At 48.1% G+C, this 22,375-nt stretch overlaps 1 protein-coding gene across 2 annotated transcripts in view; it reads right to left on the bottom strand.

The window, feature by feature from the left end:
• Positions 1 to 22,375, bottom strand: part of MDGA1 (MAM domain containing glycosylphosphatidylinositol anchor 1) — a 198,261-nt gene that overhangs the window by 10,819 nt on the left and 165,067 nt on the right. For both annotated transcript variants that reach the window (XM_050948668.1, XM_050948669.1), the window contains exons 13-14: positions 18,063 to 18,215; positions 16,945 to 17,079 (exon numbers count right to left, since the gene is read on the bottom strand). In XM_050948668.1, the coding sequence (XP_050804625.1) occupies positions 16,945 to 17,079; positions 18,063 to 18,215 (288 nt within the window). The remainder of the gene's footprint in view (positions 1 to 16,944; positions 17,080 to 18,062; positions 18,216 to 22,375) is intronic.

Genomic DNA, 22,375 nt, shown 5'->3' with positions numbered 1-22,375 from the left:
TTTCCTATCCAATGAGAATTTTTGACATTTTCCCATCTCAAATTGTGATGCAAAGTTGAAATCTCGAAAATTTTCACAAACATAAAATCTGGAAAAAAAATTGATTCGAGTCAATCAAAAGGTTTAGATAATTTTGAAAGATTGTTTCGATTTTGACATTTTCCCTTTTTTTAAAGAGTAGATTTACTAATAGTTCCAAACAAAAAGTTGTTTCAACTCAACCCCCACCAAACCTTCTGGTTCAACAACCTCAAAATGATTTTCGTTACCAAAACTGCATTGAGTCGAGTGCTTCGCTGACTCTGACCCGGGTTCGCAAATTGTGTTGGTCTCAATGAATCAGCATTTTTCAGCAAAAAATGTTTTGCCGAAAAAATTTCCAACCAGCTGTACCTGCGATCAAGCCTCCAGCCTGGTTTTATCTGACGGTGATGTACAGTTTCTCATTTAGAAATCCACATCCTTACTGGTAGTTTTGCTGCCTCTTTTCATTCCCCCTCCTCCTGCCCATCTGACTGTGGTTTGACCTTTCCTCAAAACACCTGCTCGTGATACACAGCTAAGCAGAGGCCTGGTGTCTGTTGCTAGAGTGCTGCAGCAGGTTGGCACCCACAGTGACAGAGCGGCACAGAGGAAATCCCTGAGCACTGCCAGTCTCATTGGTATCTCCCCCCAATAGGGCGATCTTGGTATTTTATTTGTTATCTCTATCATCTCATCTTTTCTAATCAGAGGGGAAAATAAAGGCCTGTAATATGTGAGGAGGAATCAATTACCATGTGAGTAAGCTGTGCCTTCTGTTGGCTCCTTTAAGCCCAGAGCTGGCATTTCAGAAGAGTGGCGTGAACACAAAAGAGAACCAGCTGCGATGCCAGATACAGTAACCCAAGGGGATGCTGCTAAATGTTACCTGCTTGCAGGATGAAAAGGTCTTATTTCCGTTTCCATGGGATAGGAACTTCACTCTGTCGGAACTGCAACAAAAGTTAGGAACAGCTGGCACGGGTGGGCCAGTGAGCCAGGGAATGGAGGCGGGCACAGCACCTGAGGACAAGCTCAACCCTGGGAACAACGGCAGCTTAAGCAGCAGTGTGGCATTTTCCACTGCACTTTTAGATAACACAGAGCCCTACAGTGAGACTAAGATACTGACCAAAGGGATGAGATATCTAAAAAGTGTGGCTGGAAGGAAACAAAGTAACTGAGGTCTGGCTAGGAAAAGGAGGACTGTACGGCGAGTGGAGCGATACCTACAGAGTAGTATGCATAATACTGTATCCCTCTAGCTTGATGGAGTGGAGCGTGAAGCCAGGTGGTGTTTGGGATCACAGCGCAGACCTGGATTAGCTGTAGGCAGGGGTAAAGTTTCGGATTCAATGATAGTGAAACTCAGAACAGATGTTCCTGTAATATTCCAGCCCCCAAAGGTGGAAATCTTATGAGATCAGCTGTTCACAACCGATATTGGCTGCAGCCAGAAGTTAGATTTGGGTTCAACTTCAAACCAATCAGGTCTGGGGATTCAAATCCAAAAACCACCCCAGAAATTCAAAAGGGGTTTGGATCCTAGGTTAGATTAAACAGAGATGGAGATAAGGGGGTGATCTACCATACAGTAGATGTACAGTGTAGAGACAGATACACTACAGCTTTGTAGAGCCAACTGTCAGCCTAACACGAGGGCTCCAGCCCTTGCCCCAGCGCAGAGAGACGAAGCCCTTCCTCCTGTAACCAGGCCTCTGACTGTGTCCCGGGCACGGCTGTTTATTTTAACCCAGCTGATCATAAAGCAAGCCCAAAGCTCTGAGCAGGCAAATCCCTGGAGCGAACTAAAGCCCTCAAAAGGAATCTATTACTGTTCATAATCCTGGGAACAAATACAGGCCTTTCTCTCGCTCATTTAAATGAATGATAATGAAAAGCAATCAGCGGCAGGCTTGTGTTCTCAATTATGGTGCTGTAGTGGAAAGTTACCACTCAGAGGTGAGACACAGAGTGGGGAAAACGATCATATTGGTGATGGAGGGAGAGAAATACCATCAAGCTGCGCTGAGCTGTAATTTATAGGAATGTAATTTGTCTCTGTGCCATGATAAGAGGTATTTACTCTTCCATTGTCTCTAATGATGCTTTGTATAGCAACATATGTGTAATAAACACAATTACAGGCTCTCAACAGCCTCCCAAGCCTGCTTGCTCAACGCTTCGTTTCACTCCTATTTTAATAGACGGGATTCCATCCAAGCTCTCTCAAGCCCTAGTCCTGTCTGTTGGATCCCTCACACCAGACTCAAGAGCTCATTGCAGACAGATACCCTTCTGCATTGTGAGACTCAGCAGTTTTACAGAGGGCAGGCTCAGTAGCCTAATGAATACTGGTGCAACTGGATGCTGGCTACATGTGGGAGAGTGCTACCAGAGTCCATAGTCAGTCAGACATGGATCTCCAAGCACTTCACATGCATTAATGAGTTAACCTCATGTGATAGGTACATATTGTAATGAACTGGCTAGTGTGTATACCCATCACTGCCCTCTGTGGAATGCAATCAGAACTGCTCAACTGTGTGTCGTAGGACCTATTCTGCTAGCGAGCAAGGAAGATTTTCCTTTCGCTCAGGTGGTAGGGGCCTGAGTTCTTGGAGTAAGAGGACCAGATTTCCCTTCTTGCTATTGCCATGACTTTCTAAATCAGTATCTAATGCAGTGTAAATGGCAACATGATGTGTTTAAATTGGCAACGTTCCCTCCATGGCAAACCTGTGAAAAATCAGTTACTTGTGCCTGGTAGAGGCAATTCTGTGGGTTTTGCCAGGGATTAAAAATATCCAGTTGAGTATCTGCCTGAAGGAAGGGACAAAGCCTGGCAGGGTTCAAATCTGTACAGTCTCACTGTGGGCTACATACATCGTCCTGAGGCAGAAACGTGCAAAGGGAAAGCAGAGTTGGATGTGCCCAGATCCATGGGAGTGTCTCTTCTCCCTGCCCCCCACCCTCCAGGCATACTTCATCCCTGCTGCAATTTGACATCAGTGGACTTGTAATGGAGCTACACTTGGGGGAATCTGGCTCATTCTATGGAAGCTGTAATTAGGGGTAGGCGCTGTGTGTACTCCAGCATAGAGAGCTGAACGACACGGGGCATTTATCAATTGTGCTAAAAATAACAGGCAAAATGCTGCAGTCGATCATGCAAAATGCCCATGAACCTTGTCTGATGTCAGTAAGAGTCCTTCCTGGGTAAGACCGACAGGATTTGACTCAAGGGATTTTTAAATTGTGTAATTTTAAACTAAGAATATTTACTGCTGTGTTTAAAGAGAGAGGCCCACTGAAAACACAGCCAAAACAAAAGAGTGGGAGGGGACATGGTCTAGTGGTTAAAGAACAGGAAGTCAGGACTCCTGGGTTCTATTCCCAGGTCTGTTTCTGATTTACTGTGGGACCTTGGTTAAGTCACTTTCCCCTCTCCCTGCCTCAGTCTTCTCATGTGTAAACAGAGGACAATCAGGGCAAAGGGGGAGACAGAGAGGATTTGGGATAGGCAAGTCCCTCACAGGACAGGCTAACTAACTGAAAATCCCTAAGCTGATCCCTTGCACTCAGCCTCCCTGCTACCTCACACAGGGAGTCAGTCGGCCAATTTGCAAAGCTCAAACAGAGCTGGGTGAAGTGGGAACTAAATCTGCCTTGATAGCAGATTCCCATTTCCTGTCACCATCTCAGTCCCATCCTAGTGTTAGGCCTGAATAAAGATATAGCAGACAAAACCAGGTATGCCAACCTGACCAAAGTCAGGCTAACAAAGGTTTGTGGGTAATCCCTAAGTGGAAAAAAACTAAAAAGCAGCATGTCTCACGAAGCACTGAAAAAAAGTAAAATAAGGAAGGGGCTGCATTCCTGGTATAGTACCAACTGTGCTGTGTTAGGAACAGTTCCTTTAAAGAACTGATAAAAAATCCCAGCCTCCCTGTTTTCACTCCTTGGTTCAGTTCTCTGTCTGTTTTAAGTCCCCTACATTCCTAACTTCTGGTGCTTGCTAAGATATTGTTAATCACCAAATGCTGTAAAACATGTATACTAAAAGTGTCTAGTTTCTAGTTGTTAGAAAAAGGGGGTGGGTTGCTCCAGTGAATAATTTATAACGAGACAGAACTGTCTATATAGGCTTATACTAAGATGTAAAGAGCAGGCTGGTTCTCTCTGGGGACGAGCTGCTCTCTATTGATGCGTGCACTTGTCAATAAAGAGCTTTTGATCGGACCTTGCTGGTGTTGCCTCTCTCTCTCGCGGTCAGACAACGAACTTTGCCATCTGGGGGTTAGAGTCCCTGACACTTGGAAGCCCTCAGAATAGTCATTTGGGCATATGAGTCCGTCAGTCTCTCCTGGAGCTCACCTGCCTGTCAGGGATAAGGAAGGCAAGAGAGGAGGACAGAGCCAGCCACACTCTCAGCTGGACAGTTGATTATTTACAGCCCAGCAATGAGGAAAATAAAGAACAACTTGAACTGAATGAGTCTTCAAACACCTGCATTCCCCCAGGCAGTGTGAGGAAGGGCTGGGAGAGCCTTGATTACAGCTCTGTATCTCAGCTGGCATCTGTGGAGACTGTACCTGCTCTCTACCTCTCTCAATAGGACTCTCCTCTATCCCTGGTGAGCTGGAGGTGCTTCCTTTCCCTGTGATAAGGAACTGAAGATCAGGGCCCACAGGTCACTCAGGCCTTTGCTCCTACATTTGCAATAAGGTCTCGGATTTGCGCAATGATCTCAATGTCATGATGAGCTGAGCCTCTCCTTACCTTCTCTGTGGGCTGCTCTGTCCTGACACAGGCAGGTTGTGTCTCTGGTTTGACTTCTTATTTCCTTATGGACCCCACTTCACACCTGCTCCCCCTAGATGCTTCCAATCAGCTGATGGCAGGCTCAGGACTGGGTCCCAACTGCAGTGCTGCTGTTCTTTTAGTACTGAGCCTACTGGGAGACAGCATCCCTACTCAACAGGGCTCAGGATCGCCCTACAACCTTGATGGCATGGTATTTTGGACATTGCTAATAGACCTGTTCCTTAAACATAGCTTTCCGCTATACATTGGACATATGATACTGTATAGCACCTATCTACAAAGAGTCTTATCCATGGTATCCATTATCCTTTTAGAAATGCCATAGTCAGGGAAGGGAAGGCATTTCCATTATAAGGAACTATTGTCCATACACTACAGTAAATAGCCTTTTGGTCTTGCTTGTCTTCAGCCAGGTCCCTTTCAAGGGTCTAGCTGTCACCTTCAGAGCTCTGATGAGGCTAAGGCCTAGCTATTTCAGGGACCACCTCCTTCTGCATCCCTGCTCAACAATCTAGAGCGACATTGCTTCTGAAAGAGGCCTGGCTGGTATTTGGGTAGAAAGCCCTACACTGGAACTCCAACTGTAGAGATTGGGAGGAAAGGGTGTGTAGCGGGGTGGTTACCCGCTCCTGCCCTTTGCAGCTTAAAACAGCCCAGGAAGTGGCTGTAGCTGGAGCCAGAAGCCTGGGCTGATGGCAGGAGTGGCTGCAGCTGGGGGCCATGCCCCAAACTGAGCAATAAGGCTGTATAAGAAGGCCAGGGGAGCCAGAAGGAAAAAAGAGTCTTCCTTTGGCTATAGAGGGAGAAGGGCCTGGCTGTTGGGAACTAGACAAGGTACCTAGCGTGGAGTAGGGCTGGGGAAAGGCAGCGGAGCTGGGGAGCTCCTGCCTGGAAAGCCCCAGGCTGTGGCCTAGGATTAGGCTAAGAGGTACTGGGGTTGCAGGGTGCAACCCAGAGGCAGGCCAAGGCAGCAGGTCCAAACCCCTTTGCTGATGATGAGTGGCTGATACTGCAGTCTGCCCCAGGGCGTGGGGCTAGACAATGACTGGCAGTAGCCAATACTGAAGCAAAGTGGGGACAGAGGGTGGGGGGTTCCCAGGAGGGGGAAACCCCAAAGAGAAAGGGGTCACTGCCAGGGGGGCAGAACCCCACGTAAAAGGGGCACCGGGGTCCAGGGAGGGACATGGGGCCAGTAGCTGAGAACAAGGCGGATCACCGGCCTGCAGAGGGCACTCCAAACTGGAGTTTGAGCTAATTCCTGAGGACGACCAGTAGGAGGCGCCGCGGGGGTGGGTCCGCCCAGTTACAGGGTGTCACTTGGTTTAGGGCTTGATGAGAATCCTACTGAAGTCTATGGCAAAGCTCATCCAGCAGGATGAGGCCTTCACATCACAGAGCAACTTTCCATCCCCCGCCCCCCAGGCAGGCTACACAAAGCAAGTGTGACTGTTCCTGTCCCTTCTCCATCTAACCCACAGCCATACAACCTACCTGGGGTGGGAGTGGGAGGAAAGCAGAGAAAATGACCCTTCCCCACACAACAGGAGCTACTTCTCTTAATTACGGTATTGAGTGCTTAGATACGGCAGTGACAGACAAATTAGGCAGATGGTTCAAATTAAAATTTTTGTTGGTTTTTTTTAAAGAAAAAAGCCCTGGCGTGGACCCATAGTGAAATAAAATATACACCTGGGGGTGCAGACCATCATGAGAAGACTGATCATGGTACAGAAAGGAGAAATTGGATTTTACCATCAAAATGGACAGAGAGGGGCCCATGTTTTGGACTGCAATGCTATAGAGCCAGGGTGAGATTCAAAGCAACCAGTGAGTCTGTTTAGTTCAGATGCACCTACATATAGTGTACACACTGAAATAAACACCACTGCCTTCATTTCACTCTGAGTGTCACCAGAGAGGCATACTGTGCTGCACCTTTGTATGTCTTTAACAATGGAAAGCGATCAGCACCAGGCTTGTGTTCTCAATTACAGCACTGTGGCGAAGGCAGGCATGGGGGAGGAAGAGAAATCATTTCAAAACACCCTTTGCAGGGCACATATGGTGAATGCTGGGGGAGTAGGGCTGGCTGCCAGCACCATCTGCTAGATCCCCACACGGATAGGGAGTATACCCAGTCCCTGGGGGTTCTGCAGGAATTTCTGTATGGCCCCTGAGAAGATTCACAGGGTGGAGATTTGCATCCCAGACTCCAGTTCTGATCTGCATTTTATTACCCAGCCGGTCACCTATTCCTGGGTCTAAAATGTCTCTCCAATGGCACTGCCATCGAACCAATGTGGAGCTCAGCTTTCACATCTTGTACAGGGTAGCTGGCCAGAACACCAGCTACTGGTAGGCACTACTTTGGTTTTCTCTTCACCCTTTGGCTACTTTTACCCAAGGAGCTGGGGATGCGACTCCCTGCTCATGTAGACATACTCATGCCAGCTCTCTCATCTACCTAGTGCTCTGAAAAGGGTAGCGTCACTGCAATAGCAAAGGCAGCAGCGAGCAGGAACCGGGCTGCTTTAGACACAGGGCAGCTAGCCTTTGCCACTGCTATTGATTAGTCAACTGGAGTATAGTATTTTAGGATCTCACCTAACTTGCTAGCTTCTGCTTTTCCAGTTAGGCAGCCCCCTCTTTGCCCTGGCCTGGGATGCAGACTCCAGGCTTGCAGTCAAACTGCCTTGCTTTGCCCATCAGTCCTGGATCCAATCTTCCCCTGCACAGGGCAGCGTAGGATTCCTATTCCAGTCTGCTCACACCTGAGATACTTGTTTCCAATTCAAATCACGCAGCTTCCACATGTTCTCCTTCCCCTGGCTGTCAGTTAATGGCCAATCACTGGTCTTGCATTATATCTCCAAGGCAACTCCATTCATCTGCTGACAGCCCTTGATAGTTCATTCATACCAACACAGACTGCCTACATGACCAACATCCATTTCTTACTTCTCCCCACCCAGTGGGTAACACCACAAAGTGAGTGGGTAAATGGAGTCACACATTGCTTCATAAAACAAATACAGACACGTCCCACCTTCTCCACAATGGGTAATCTGGTTCAGAAATCACAGGAGCCCTTCCCTCTCCCTCATGGAAGCTTAGCCTATTTCTAGAACCAGGCCCTTTGAAGGGTTCTGAAGGGTTTATCTTCTCCTCCACTTTGATTGTTCCTGTGTGTTGCACCTCTGCACCGGAAGGTCCCAGAAGTACTGGATACTAGCAGAGAGGAGAGATGTTGGGGCTGTTTCTGCCATGAGGGGAAATGGGCAGTACTATCCCTTTGCCATGAGGGAGCCTGTGCTCAGAGGTTGTCATGCTCTGCAGACTGAAGAGGCTGGGATAGAGCCGAAGGGGGAACGCTGACCCTTCTCAGGATTGCCAGTCGCTTGCTCAACAGCTGTTTGTTCCATGACACGTTCAGTTGCTTCCAGGAGAATTCTCCTCGGTGGTGCAGTGCAACACAGAGCCCTCCCTTGCTGCTTTGATAGCCGCCCCTTTCATCTCTGCCATAGGAGATAGCCAGGCCCTCGCTCAGTTCCCTTGGCTAGAGCACTGTGCTGGGGCTCACTCTCAGTCGAGCTGAAACAGAAGTCTGCTTCATTAAGAGACAGAGGGTTCAAAAGAGAAGAGCAGTTGAAGAGAGAGAGAGAGAGAGAGGGGCTTGGCTGCTTCACTTTCAGGCACTGCCTTAGCTGGGTCTTCAGTCACAGAGTCAGAGGGTAAAAAGCTTCCTGAAGACCCCGATGAGCAGACAGAGATGGAACGGGGAACATACCACAGACCAGGATGAAACTCACTGATGTTTTACTAGGGAGGATTTGCTCGTGCCTGTTCTCTGCCTGTCAGCATCCTTCTTTCACCAGTTCCTCTAGGCCTGTGCTATGGGTCACCTAATCGCATGGAGCTCCTGGCACACTCCACCTTGCTTTGTGGGTAGCAGCTCCCTTCATCTTCTGCCACTCAGTCAGCCGCTCAGTTGATGCACAATTTACACACTGCTTGGGCTCCCTGTGGTCTCTCAACCCCAAGACCAGAGGCCAAGTGCAGGGCAGTCGCTGGGCCCCACGTCTGTAGCAGCTGGTGCATGGCAGACAGCTGGGATGGCTCAGTGCAATGCCCTGGCAGGCAAATAGTGGGGAGGAGCAAGTGAAAGAGGAGCAGAAGGGAGCACCTATCTTTGCTGTGGAACTGAAGGTGCGGCTCCAAATCCTTTCTGTCCTCCCACTCACTCCCCACCCTCAGCAGCCCATCAGAGGTGCGCCTTGCCAAAGGACTGCATGCCAGAGAGGGTAACAGTCTCATGGTTCAGTCCAAGGAGGATGTTTTTACATGTTCCAACTTGTTCTACTTCTGATTTTCTGCCAGGATCAGATTATGGCAAGACAGACCCTTCCCATTCTGGACTGCGACTGGAAATTCTGCAGGAGACTGGCTGTTCTGATGGGATTCCCACTCTGCTCCTGCAACCTCGAAAGGTTCAGATGTTAGGGTGCCTCTCCAACCTCTCAAAGCCTTTTACTAGCTGGGCAGCCACAATAGAAGCGATGGCAGTAGCTGCACCTGCATCAACAGGTTCATGTATTTTAGGATTTTTCATGTAAAAAAAAATGCTAATTCTCAATGCACAATACTGCCTTCCTAAGGCCTTCTGGAAGAGGCAGAATAACTGGATTTTAGCCTCAGCAGCCAAAAGGCAATATTGTACTTTGATATGCTGGGGACATCCAGCTGGTGTTCTCCTAAGATGCAGCAGGAATGAACACTAGCACATATGGCTGTTCTGCTGAAAGATACCTGGATCAACTAACTACAGGATAGATGCAATCTTCATTGACATACCTATGTTGCTGGGCAGTGGCGAAGCAATTAAAGCTCCACTTAGAGAACAGAAAGGTGACCTAGCAATATATAAGGGGAATGCGGCTGTGTAGGTAGATCTCCCTCCCACTTTCTCATTATTTCTCTTAAGTGCCTGATAAGTTTTGATTTCAGGGTTTGAATAATTGATGAAAACACCTCATGCCCTGGAGAGATGGTTGGGCTGCAGTTCTAAACAGCTGCTCAACCTGGTGCAAAGGTTCTGTAATCCTAAACCAGAAGGGGGTGGGGAGACAGCGTGGGGTCTCCTCTGAGCAGCTGGGGGTGACTGGGTTAAGCTGCTTCCCACGAGGACACCCTTCATGGCAACTCGAAGTGAGCAAATGGTGCCAAAGGTTATCTGCAGATATTCACTGGCGTTGGTAGGTGAATCTGTGTTGCCTGTTTCTACCCGTTTAAGATTCATTTCCCACTGACTTTCCTGTAAGCGAATTCCCCATCAGGATGGAATGCTGCCAGACAGTGAATTGTAAGCAAATATGAGAGCATGTTTGAAGAATACAATGCTGAATGTGTATTTGTATTTGCACTGGAAACTTGACGCTGTGGGACACACTTTCAGTGTGGGGGAGCACAAGGGAGCCGGCAGGTCAGGGCAGATGGATTTATAATAAAAAGAGGGAGGGGAGAAGGGGTTTTAGTCACAGAATTAAATATCAAGTGAATCTTTTCTTTGTCCATGACGTGTTCTTTAGTTTTTAGACTCTAAGCTCTCGGGGCAGGTGACAGTTTTGTTTTACATCTGTAAAGTGTCAGGCACACTTTAGGTGCTGTATGCAAATAAATAACAATAAAAATAAAGCTCATCCAATCAGAGGATAGACACATACTAGTTATTGGGCTCAAGTTGGAGTAATCAGATTTCTCAGTCTGTGACATAAAGGAGGTCAGACAAGATGATCTATTGGTCCCTCCTGGTCTTAATAATCTATGGTCCTAATTCAAAACTCATTGAAATCCACAGAAAAACTCAGATTGACTTCAGTGAAATTTGGGTCAGCCCCTATGTATTCAATCAAGAGAGTCTGAAAAACATAGTACAAATATATGGTTATCTTGCCAGGGATTTATAACCCTGCTCCTCATCATAGCAGTTGAGCAACTTCCAAAAAATAAAATAAACAAGTAAACAGCTGCTATCAGAGTACATTGAAGTATAGCAGAGGACTGAATGCTCCTTGCCCACAGCAAACAACCCATGAACTGATATTTGTTTTCATAAAAGTGTCAAATACATTTTGAACAACAACAAAAATCAGGAAAAGCCAGAGCCAATTTAGGGATGATTCGTGAACAAAAAAAAGGGTTAAATGTACTGAATAAATTATTCATTGCAAATTGTTCACTCAGCTCCTATTGCAACTTATTTCCCAGGAGCCTCGAGGGATGTGAATCATGCCCATTTGGAGAAATATGCCTCCTCTACTTCATCTCAATGACATAATCTTACATGATACAGTGCTGTGCCCTCTGGAGGCAATTCAACATGTTTTATTAAGATGTGTTATAGAGTGGGACCTCTCTTCACCCACTACTAAAAAACAGCCACCTGCAGGGTGGAAAGTAGCAGCTGTTTTTAACAGTGCTCAGTAACACTGCACAACACAGGAAGTGATGAACACACAGGTCTACGGGATGAATTTACCCACCCTGCAAGCTGGTCAGGAGCCTGGAGGTTAACATCCTGAATCTTGTGACAAGTGCCCTGGGATCATTAATACCTGCAAATATCAGAGCCTTTGTTTCATCTGAAAGCTGGCACCTCTGCCTACCTAAGTACCTCTCTGCCCCTCATCCCCATACTGGTTTCAGTACTGACTCAAAAAGAACATCTCCATCTGAATCACCAGCATCACTTCACGTTTCCCTGGGACATCCAGCTAATGGCCAGGCCAGACCCCATTTAACTTGGTGACCAGACAGGATCACCATCAGAGGTGGATTGGAATAACAGTGCCTTTAATACTCGTCAGCTGAGTTTGAGAGATGTTGGACAGACCCATGATAATAAACCTGTTCCCTGAACTTCGGGATAGGAGGAGGGGTAGTTCCCATGCTCCCTCTCTGAGGCCACATCCCCCTACTAGCCCAGATGCAGACCTCACATGGCAGCGACTAGTACTGGTAGTAAATGTACCAAAAAACCTGAACATTTTGACCCAAGCTAGCAGTGACATCATGAATCCGAAAGCAGGGGAAAAAAATCCCTTTCACTGATTGGATGAAAGTAGTCACATGACTGGCTATTCAGACCCCAAGTACCTCCAATTTGTGCACAGTTACTGCTTCAGGAGAGAGGAAGCATTCTGGGCAGGAGTCTGGGCACTTGATTGTGCTAATGAAGCCATCTAGCATGGTGGCCACACATAATAAGGTGCTATGTCTCAGAGGAGCCAAATCCCCTGCTCTGATAGACCCCCAAACCATTCACCATCTGGGACTGCAATTGACAACACAAGTAAATGAAGGAGGTATCCCAATCTCCACTGCAAGCTCTGTGTGCATGGGTGTGTCTGGCAGGGGAGAAGACATGGTGTTGCCCTGGAACAGCGGATCATTTGCACAGCATTGCAACTGCTACTATGGCAGGAAGCACCATAGATAAATAGCTGTGAATCTTGATATGAGTAGTCATGGTAAGAGACACTGCTGCAGCTCCAGCAATTAATCTCTTATGCTAGTATCCTGCAGGGCGGGAGCTTAATGGTTAAACTCGCGCTCAGGACTCCTGGGTTCTAGCCCCAGCTATGGCACTGACTTATTGTGATATTCAGACAAGACTCTTCTCTGGGTCTCAGCTTCCTCTGTTGTTAACTAGGGTTAATGGTACTGAACCCCCTCATGGAGTGTGCGCATTCATTCATTCATATGGGTGAAGTGAAATGTAAAGGGATCCTTGAATGGAGACACACCAAAGAAGGGCTAAGGACAATTGTTTTCTAGATTTCCTTCTACTGCAAACAAGATGCTCTGCCACCCTGCATTGTAGAAAGGAGATTCCCTACCTCTAGGTTCCTTGGGGCATCTCAAGGTCACAGGATACTGGGAACCCTAATTCTGAGGGGGTGAGTGTGGAAGAAGCAACAGCCAAATAACTCAAAGGGGAATGGGAAGGGCCTCCAGAGAGCTCCCTTCCATCTCGTTCTCGGCTCAGCTGAGAGACGTTCAGCATTGCCCTGCTCTGTTAGTCACTGAATATTTTATACCCCGGCTACAAACGCTCCATTTGTATTCGGTTTCTCTCTTTCGTCATGTCTATTATAAACGAGCAGGGGCTGGGAACTCTCCCAGGGAAGATTTGCCTGGATGGCTATGGATATTTTATAGTCAAATCGTGAGAGTAAAGCAGCTTCCAAGCCGTTGTGGTGGTTGTGGTGGGGGGGGAATAAAAGGTAATAAACTAGTTATTAAAAATAAATACATGTTGACTTTTACACTGCTTCTTTCCATGGTGGCAGAGGGCTGCATGGTGCCGTGGTGGAGGGCCAGCTGCTGGGAGAGGCTGGGACTCATATGCATGCTGGCCCTGGGCCTGCTGATATTCTTCTGGTCATGCAAACAGGACACAGGCTGGCACTGGTGCAATGGGCCTGTGCTAGCACTGGGTCTGGCACAGCTGTGCTGGCCAAGATATAAACACTAGCGTGCACGGTGCACATGGGGAATGGACAGCTTAGGGAGAGTGAAAGGAAAGTGGCTCAGACGTGCAGTGACTAAGTCATCGCCATCAGATTGTCAGGTGTGACGCATGGCTGGGTGGGAGGTCTCAGTCCCGTTCCTCATTTGGCACAACAGCTCCTAGTGAAGAGGCCAACGACTGAATGAACCGGAGAGCTGGAGCCCAGAGTGGGATGGACCTGCTCTGTGGCTGGATGACTTCAGCCTCAAGGGACATCCACTTGGCACCCTTCAGCAGTACTAAAGCTGCAGGGCCTGGTCCCACTTGATCCCCTGATCGTGCAAGCAAAACTGTTCTTAGAGCGAGAAATATCAACTGGAAATGAAGATCTAACCACAGAGCCTTCTGGAAGGAACACATGTGTCCTTAATGGGGGAGATTAGCTACTGCCCAGAGAGCCCTCAGGCTGGAGAGCTGCTGAAGGCAGGAGCATCCAGGGAAGGACCAGGTCCAAGAAATGTGGTGGATGCTAGTGGAGATCCCCAATGCTGGGTCAGAGTCCAGAAGGATGAGAAGAGGAGCTGGTGACATGCCAGCACTGGAAGACTAGTCAGCTTCATGCGAGCAGTAGGGAAAGTGTAGGTTTTAGCAGTAGGTCACCTTACAGAACAAGATTTGGCGAGACAGGCAGTGTTAGGGTTACTGGGTGCTCTGATTTACTGGGAACATACTGATTTTGCCCTGGTGTCCCAGCAAATTATACTGAAGCCAGACTGATTCGAGAGCACAGCAATGGGCACTGCTCTAAAACAGAGAGAAGTAAATATGTGAACTCAGATTTATGGAAGAATGCATTGTTGGGCCACAATACATGGGCCACAGCTCCAACAGACAAAGGGAGAAGCATTCTCTCTCCCCTGTGACTCTATCTGGTCAGTCTGCATTTTAAAGAATTCACCCTCAGCTCAAACAGCACCAAACCTGAGAAATCATCAGATGCCATTAACATTAAACAATCCAGCCATCTCGCACAAATTTAACAGCCCCTTCGGGTGGCAAGAGGGGAGCGGGGACCAGACAGGGAGGATCATATTAAGTCTGAATGGAGAAATGAACAGAAGCTGAAAGATTCCTGAGGCTGGGGCATGGAAATGGAACCCAGTGGTTGTCCCAAATCTCTGGAGTCATTGAGATTTTCTGGCTTCTTAAAAGCTGGAGTCAACGCAGAAAGGGTTAAAATGTCAATGAGCAAAATAACTCCAGTGCATCCATTCCCATCTGCATCCATTTCATCCTCCCTCCAAACCAAACCCAGACCACCATGTTATATGTAGGTACTGAAAGGTTCCGATGGGAAGAGAGTCTTTGTCCTGCAGAAGGGGTTTCTTGTAGTGCCCTGTATGAAGTACAATGCCCTATGTCCAAACTAAGCAAGGCTGGAGGAGCTCTCTTTTCCCCTGCCACTCCTCCTTCTGCCACTGGTCTGTCTCACTCTGCGCTGGACTGATGAAGGGGGAAAGCCTTCTAAGATGTCTGGAGAAGGGCTGGGTAAAAACATACACTGGTCAGTCCACAGCAAAAGCTTCTGATTCACTCCACAGACAATTGTGGGTGACCTGATCAGAGGAGGTCAGGAGAGTCCATGCACAAAGCCATGAGAGTATCTCGTTGTGACACAAGCTCTGTTGAGTGATTGGATGAGTCCAGCAGGCACAGAAAATCCCAGTGTGAAGTGGGACTGACATGGGTCTAAATTCTGCACAACCTACCCCTGAGAGCACCAACACAGCTCGGCCCACTCATACAGCAAGTATGAGCATATTGAGATCCTGCTGAATTGTCACGACATTGAGAGTGCGGGGCAAAATCATAGACTCATAGGACTGGAAGGGACCTCGAGAGGTCATCTAGTCCAGTCTCCTGCACTCCTGGCAGGACTAAGTATTATCTAGACCAGTGGCTCTCAACCTTTCCAGACTACTGGACCCCTTTCAGGAGGCTGATTTGTCTTGCGTTCCCCAAGTTTCACCTCACTTAAAAACTACTTGCTTACAAAATCAGACATAAAAATACAGAAGTGTCCCAGCACACTAGTACTGAAAAATGGCTTACTTTCTCATTGTTACCATATCATTATAAAATAAATTGACTGGAATATAAATATTGTACTTACATTTCAGTATATAGAGCAATATTAACAAGTCATTGCAGGTATGAAATTTTAGTTTGCACTGACTTCACTAGTGCTTTTTGTATAGCCTGTTGCAAAACTAGACAAATATCTAGATGAGTTGATGAACCCCTGGAAGATCTCTGCATACCTCCAGGGGTACATGTACCGCTGGTTGAGAACCACTGATTTAGACGGTCCCTGAGTCCTCACTGAAGGTCCAGGGGTGGACACCTAAGTGACCGCTAGGACAACCTTCACCTCCTCATTGCTGGGAAGCAGTTCACAGCCACATAACCAGAATAGTCCAAGCCAGGCAGGAAGTGCCCAGATCCTGGACCCCAGCCTCTTCTGCCTTGCTACACACAGGAGTCAGGTGTAAGGGACTGGTCCCTGGAGTACATTCCATGCCATTGACCTCAGTGGCATTGAGGCAGAGCTGTTAATTAACCCCATTTACCAGAAGGCGGCCACACTCCTGTCTGGGCCGTGATTTTTTCAGTCAGGCTCCAGTCCAGCAGGAGATTAATAACCCAGTGCACTGTGGGAAGAGTGCATCTATTATTCAAATTAATGAAATTAAAATCAAGAGGTGACAAATTAGCAATTACTCCCTGACTGTATATAGAAACTCATTAGTGTGCCAGGCTCTTCCATGGTGCTTGCTAAGCACATGGGCTCCTGCTCCTCTGACTGCTGAGTTGGGTGGGAGGAGATGCCCCCTCAGAACAGCTTTGCCTCAGGATACAACCCCCCTCCCCGCAGATCTGTTATCCTGGCTTCCATCCCAAAAACACTTCAGCAACCACAGAGTCCCATTTTCCCCTTATGTCCCACAAAGGGACAATACCCCCCGATACAATTCCCACTGCACCCCTCCAGGCCCACAGTCTCTCCTGTGATATCACACCCTGCTGCTCAAGTGGAGAGATGGGAACACTCACAGCTGGCCGAGCAGGGAATGAGGGGGATTGTGGGATGGCTGCGGTATGGTGAGAGAACGAGAGATCAGATGCAAGGGCGTGATGTTATGCTACAGCGCAGGAGATAGAAGAGCAGGGGTGAGGGGCCGCTGCAGGGGATGGTGATGGGTAGCAGGTATTCTACAGGAAGGGGATGTTCAAGGGAGCACAGCCCTGTTTCATGGGGGATCATGGCATGGTGCTGGTGTGGTAGGGAGGCAGAGGCTCGGGCTGAAGGGCTACTGCCAGGTACAGGTAGGCACTGCAGGGAACTGGTGCCCTTGTCAGAGAAGGCTTTAAATGCAGGGCTCACAGACCCATTCAGCTCTGCACTGAGGCAGTGGAAAAGGACTATTTGAGGATAACAGAGAATCACAGAGCAGAAATGCTGGAAGACTGTCCCCCATGGGGGATTCCCACCCCAGGCCAGTGTTGCCCCTTCTCGGGTGACTCACCAATGTGCTTCCCATACATGTGGTAGAAGAAGGAGACGCAGAAGTACTTGCCGGTGATGTTGTACAGGGGGCTGATGAGCCGGGCCTTGTCTCCTTGCACCCGGGGCCGGGAGGCCTCAATGAACATGTAATAACCTACAGACCAAGAGGGAAAGGTGGGGAAAGGTAATGCACCAGGTCTCCCTCCCTGCAGCTCAAAGGAGATGCTGACAGCTTAGAACCAACTTTTAGGGCAGGCTCTGACATGGAGAGAAATGCTGGGAGAAGGAGTCAGGCTAGCTCTTCTTATCCCTGACTGAGCAGCCTTTGCTTTGAAAACACCCAACCATGTTCTTGGCCAGTTGTGCCCTGCTGATCCTGCTCAGGTTTTTTCACCTGCCACTGGAGTATACTGAGGAGTGGCAACAGGCAGTTTGAGCTGGCATGGCAGAGGTCATGCTTTTCAAATTTTGGGATATGGGCGATGGGTGGGGGGAATTAAGTCCTTCCCCTGCAGCACTGGGAACCCCAAATCTGGCTGCTTTGTGCAGGAGAATTGGGGAGTGAAATGGACGAGAGAGGAAAGTGGATCTGATCACTCTAATTTCACTGTGCCCAGTTGAGTGAGAAGCTCCAACAAATTTGCTCTGGATGGCAAGATCTTTAAATAACAATATCAGAGGGGAGATTTAGTGGGCTGGTGGCCTCACTGGGATCCCTCCTTAAGATAACATCTGGTTGGAACCAACTTGGACATTCCTAAGTACTAGAGCAGTTTCCTACTTGCTTCTCCCTCTGTGACTTCAAAACAAGCATCAGATGGGACAAGGGCATTTGGCAGCAGGCAATTAGCTGGTAACGACTCTCACTATTTCTTTAAACAAAGTTGTGGGCGTTTTAATTGTGTATTTAATGCCAATCAGTTGCATGCAAATTAACCGCCTGCTCCCTGCACCCCATGCAGAGCAGACGCATGTGCTTGGAAAGCAGATCAGCACTGCATCCTCGGGATCTTGGGGATGGGGGGGGCTGTGGGCTAAGGAGCCTCTGACAGGGCTTTGGCAAGACACAGTACAATGGGTCTTCATGCTCTCAACACACACAGAGCTGAGCAACAGGAAAACTGGAAGCCTGCGTACCTTCTTCTGTGCCACTGATATCTGTGGATGGCCCTGTGTTGACAGTGCGCTTGGGGTTCTGAGTCAAGGCATTCTGACGGGTCCAGTCAAAGTTGTCCATCTTGTCTTGCGTGAAGCCACAGATCTTCTCGTCCTCAAAGTGGCAGGTGTTATCTGTGGGCAGAAAAGGGGCTGATCAGTTACTGAGCTTCACCACGCCCCAAACCTGCCAGTTTGGCTTTTTCACTGGGGGAGAATGCACGAGTCAGCGTTTGGGACGCTGCACTATAATGCTGCGTCAGTGCAGAAGGAATCCATTTCACCACAGGGATAGGTGGGCAGGGAACTAACCAGGGAGGAAAGCTTAATCAGCTTAAAAAACCCAAGGAGTCCTTGTGACACCTTAGATACATCTAGCTTGAGTAGAGGATGTAATTGTCTGCAACAGTGGAATAAGGGTACTAAGACCAAGGAGAAAGGAGAATCAGTAAGGTGCTCCATGGGGGCAGAGCTATAGAAAGGTAAAAGGAGAATTCAAGCTAAATATACCAGAAAAGTTTTCTGAAAGCAACATCTGCTAAATCAGGGGTCAGCAGCCTTTGAGAAGTGCTGTGCCGAATCTTCATTTATTCACTCTGATTTACGGTTTTGTGTGCCAGTAATACATTAACGTTTTCAGAAGATCTCTTTCTACAAGTCTCTAATATATAACTAAACTATCGTTGTATGTAAAGTAAATAAGGGTTTTAAAATGTTTAAGAAGCTTCATTTAAAATTAAATTAAAATGCAGAGCCCCCCAGATCGGTGGCCAAGACCAGGGCAGTGTGAGTGCCACTGAAAATCAGCTCGCATGCCGCCTGTGGCATGTGTGCCATACATTGCCTACCCTTGTTCTAGATTGTGGAATCATCTCCCAGTAGAAGCCTCATCGCCAGGATATTTGAAACCAGACTGGACCAAGCATGAGCAAATGCACTGCAGGGAAGAATCTGAGGCCTTGGCTACACTGGAGAGTTACAGCGCTGGTGGTGGGTTTACAGTACTGCAACTTACTCCCCGTCCACACTGGCAAGGCACATATAGCGCTGTATCTCCCTGGCTACAGCGCTGGTTGTACTCCACATGGACGAGAGGAATAAAGAGAAAGGCGCTGGTGCTACAGCTCTGGAGTGCCAGCGTAAACAGCGATTAATCTTACTACGCTGTAACTGACCTCTGGAATTTTCCCATAAAGCTTTTAACTAAAGAACTCTCTTTGTTTTGTTGTGATGCCTCTCTTTGTTTTGTTGTGAACTTGGGGCTCCGGGAGCTGCTTATCTAAAAAACAAACACAGCTACTGTTTGCTTGAGCAGAGGCAGGCAGGGAATGTCCACAGCTAGTGTTTGCCTGAGGAGAGAAACAGCACGGTGGAGGAGGGGGGGAGGGAATCCTTCCGAGCAGCTGCTTATCTGGTCTGAAGGCTATTTGCATTTAAGAGTGAATGAGAGAGGGGTGGGGGAAGTGGTCGGAATTTGCAAGGCAGGAAGCTGACACAGTGTCGGCTCCAAAAATCCACTCTCTCTGTCTCCCCCATGCTCCCTGTCACACTCCACCTCACCCCCCTCTTTTGAAAAGCATGTTGCAGCCACTTGAACGCTGGGATAGCTGCCCATAATGCACCACTCCCAACACCACTGCAAATGCTGCAAATGTGGCTACACTGCAGAGCTGGTAGCTGTCAGTGTGGCCACACTGCAGCGCTTTCCCTACACAGCTGTACGAAGACAGCTGTAACTCCCAGTGCTGTACAGCTGCAAGTGTAGCCAAACCCTGAGGTTTTGCAGTAATAGATATAACAGCAAAGCCCCCTAGTGGAGACACAACTTATATTGACAAAGGAGTTCCTTTGCTTGCGTAGCTAAACCACTTCCCCGAATGACATAAAAGCAACATCGGCCAAAGGACTCTTTTGCTGATATAAGCTTCATCTACACAGGGGATTTTGCCAGCACAGCTGTGTTGGTTGGAGAGTGATTTTTTCCCCCCTCACTCCTAACTGATACTGTTAAGCAGCAAATCTTTGTAGAGTAGACCTGGTGTGAAACAAGCTATACCAGCAAAAACACTTTTATGCTAATATAACTGCCTGGACAGTTTTGTTGGTACAGAATTTTTTTTTAAAGTCATCTTCCTCCCCTAACTGACAATACTATTCCGCAAAAGCTTCTAGCATAGACCTGATGTTACATTGGCTCCCAGAGAGTGGACCAAATTGACCTAATAAGGCTTCTCCACCTTTAACTTTTATGATAAAAGACAGGCAGGGCCAGCTCCAGGCCCCAACGCGCCAAGCACGTGCTTGGGGTGGCATGCTGCGGGGGCGCTCTGCCGGTTGCCCGGAGGGCGGCAGGCGGATCCGGTGGACCTCCTGCAGGCGTGCCTGCAGAGGGTCCGCTGGTCCCACGGCTCCGGTGGAGCATCCGCAGGCACGCCTGCGGGAGGTCCATCAGAGCTGCGGGACCGGCAAGCTGCAGAGCGCCCCCTGCGGCGTGCCACCGTGCTTGGGGCAGCGAAATGGCTAGAGCTGGCCCTGAGGACAGGTCCCAGGCCAAGGAGATCAAGGCCTAACCACTGACCTTGGATGCCTGCACTAGGATTCTGTGGAGCTGAAATAGAGAAGAAATAGAACAAGGTCCAGTGATGGCAAGTGAAAATGCTTGGAGGCTGGAGAGCGCGCGCCATAGGTCAGGAACCTGGATAAGACTGGAACTGCTCAGTTTAGAGAGGAAGCGAATTGGAGGGAACACAAGTGAGGTATAAAAACTCACACATCAGTGGATGTTGCAGCAAAGGTAAATCAGGATTGTGACCCTGACAGACCAGGTGCCAGCTCATTCCAAGGTCCCCATGTTTCCACTGAACACTGACAAATACATTGCTAGAATCAGCCTGGCTCACCTGTGTCTTAGCATTGTTAAAATAGGTATTAGAAGAAGAAGAAGAGTGTGTTTAGGATTTAAACATTATCTCACTTATAACATTAGTATCCCATATTGCAAGGTGATATTTGAGCATTTGCACTGTAAGCTTCTAACTGTGTAAATACCAGACAGAAGAGAGACATACAATGTGAAACACAAGCATCCAACAGAAGTTGTTATGTCCTGCCCAACAAGGAAGACCCATCAGCACCAGAAGGACTAGAGTGGAACTTTAAAGAAGACAAAAGACTTTGCTGTTGACTCTCCCCCGCCCACCCCACAAAGATGAGTCATGTAAGTGAATTCCTCCCATGAGCTGAGTTTGCAGCTCAAAGCAGATTGGGGGAAGGCAATAAAACTCCCTAACATGGAGGAACAATGTCTCATTGCTGCTTGGACTCCGGGGGCGGGGGAGGTTTCTAGGCACAAGCAAGGGATCCCCAGCTGCTTAGCTTCGGTTAGACCTAAAGGACATATAGAACTTGCTTATTATAGAAACTTCTGTTACCTTTTGAATTTTAAGATTGTGACTCATTTGTGTACACATGTTCACTGGCTTTAACCTTGTAAATAACTCCCATTTCCTTTCCCTAGTTAATAAATCTTTAGATACTTTAGTATAGGATTGGCTACAAACATAGTCTTTGGTGTGCAAGCCAAAGTGCAACTGACCTGGAGTAAGTGATCGATTCTTTGGGATTGGGAATAACCTGAATATTTGTGTGATTCATGGTGTAAGGGATCATCTATCACAAAGGCAGGCTTACCTGGAGTACCCAAGGGGACTGTCTGGGACTCCACGTTAAGTTGTAGTGCCTGACGTGTTTACACCTGATAATTTTCTGGTGAAATCTAAGTATAGCTCTTAGGCCTGGTCTACACTGGTGTGGGGTGTCGATGTAAGGTATGCAACTTCAGCTATGGGAATACCGTAGCTGAAGTCGAAGTATCTTATTCCGACTTATCTCTTGTCCTCACAGCATGAGATCGACATCCGCGGCTCCCCCGTCGACTCTGCTACCGCCGCTCGCTCCGGTGGAGTTCCAGAGTCGACGGGGAGCACGTTCAGGGATCAATATATCGCATCTAGATGAGGTGCAATATATCGAGCCCCGATAAATCGATCGCTACCTGCCGATATGGCGGGTAGTCTGGACATACCCCTACAGCCAATTAGGGGTTTGTGCCCTGGTTCTTAACAGTCTGCCCTGAGCCCCTGCAGGACAGCTCAACCAGGAGCTCCTCTCTACAAGGGGCACCCAATGAAATTGGAAAGCAACACGTTTAAAAGGAGAAACTGACAAGGGCTAGCAATCCCCCTGCTTTGGGACACAAGCTGAGCACTAAGCACCAGCAACACATTTCCCCTAGG

The sequence above is a fragment of the Gopherus flavomarginatus genome, chromosome 4, assembly GCF_025201925.1.
Source record: "Gopherus flavomarginatus isolate rGopFla2 chromosome 4, rGopFla2.mat.asm, whole genome shotgun sequence".
Taxonomy (NCBI): Eukaryota; Metazoa; Chordata; order Testudines; family Testudinidae; genus Gopherus; species Gopherus flavomarginatus.
The sequence above is the reverse complement of the archived record's forward strand: the minus strand, read 5'-3'. Positions and strand labels throughout refer to the sequence as shown.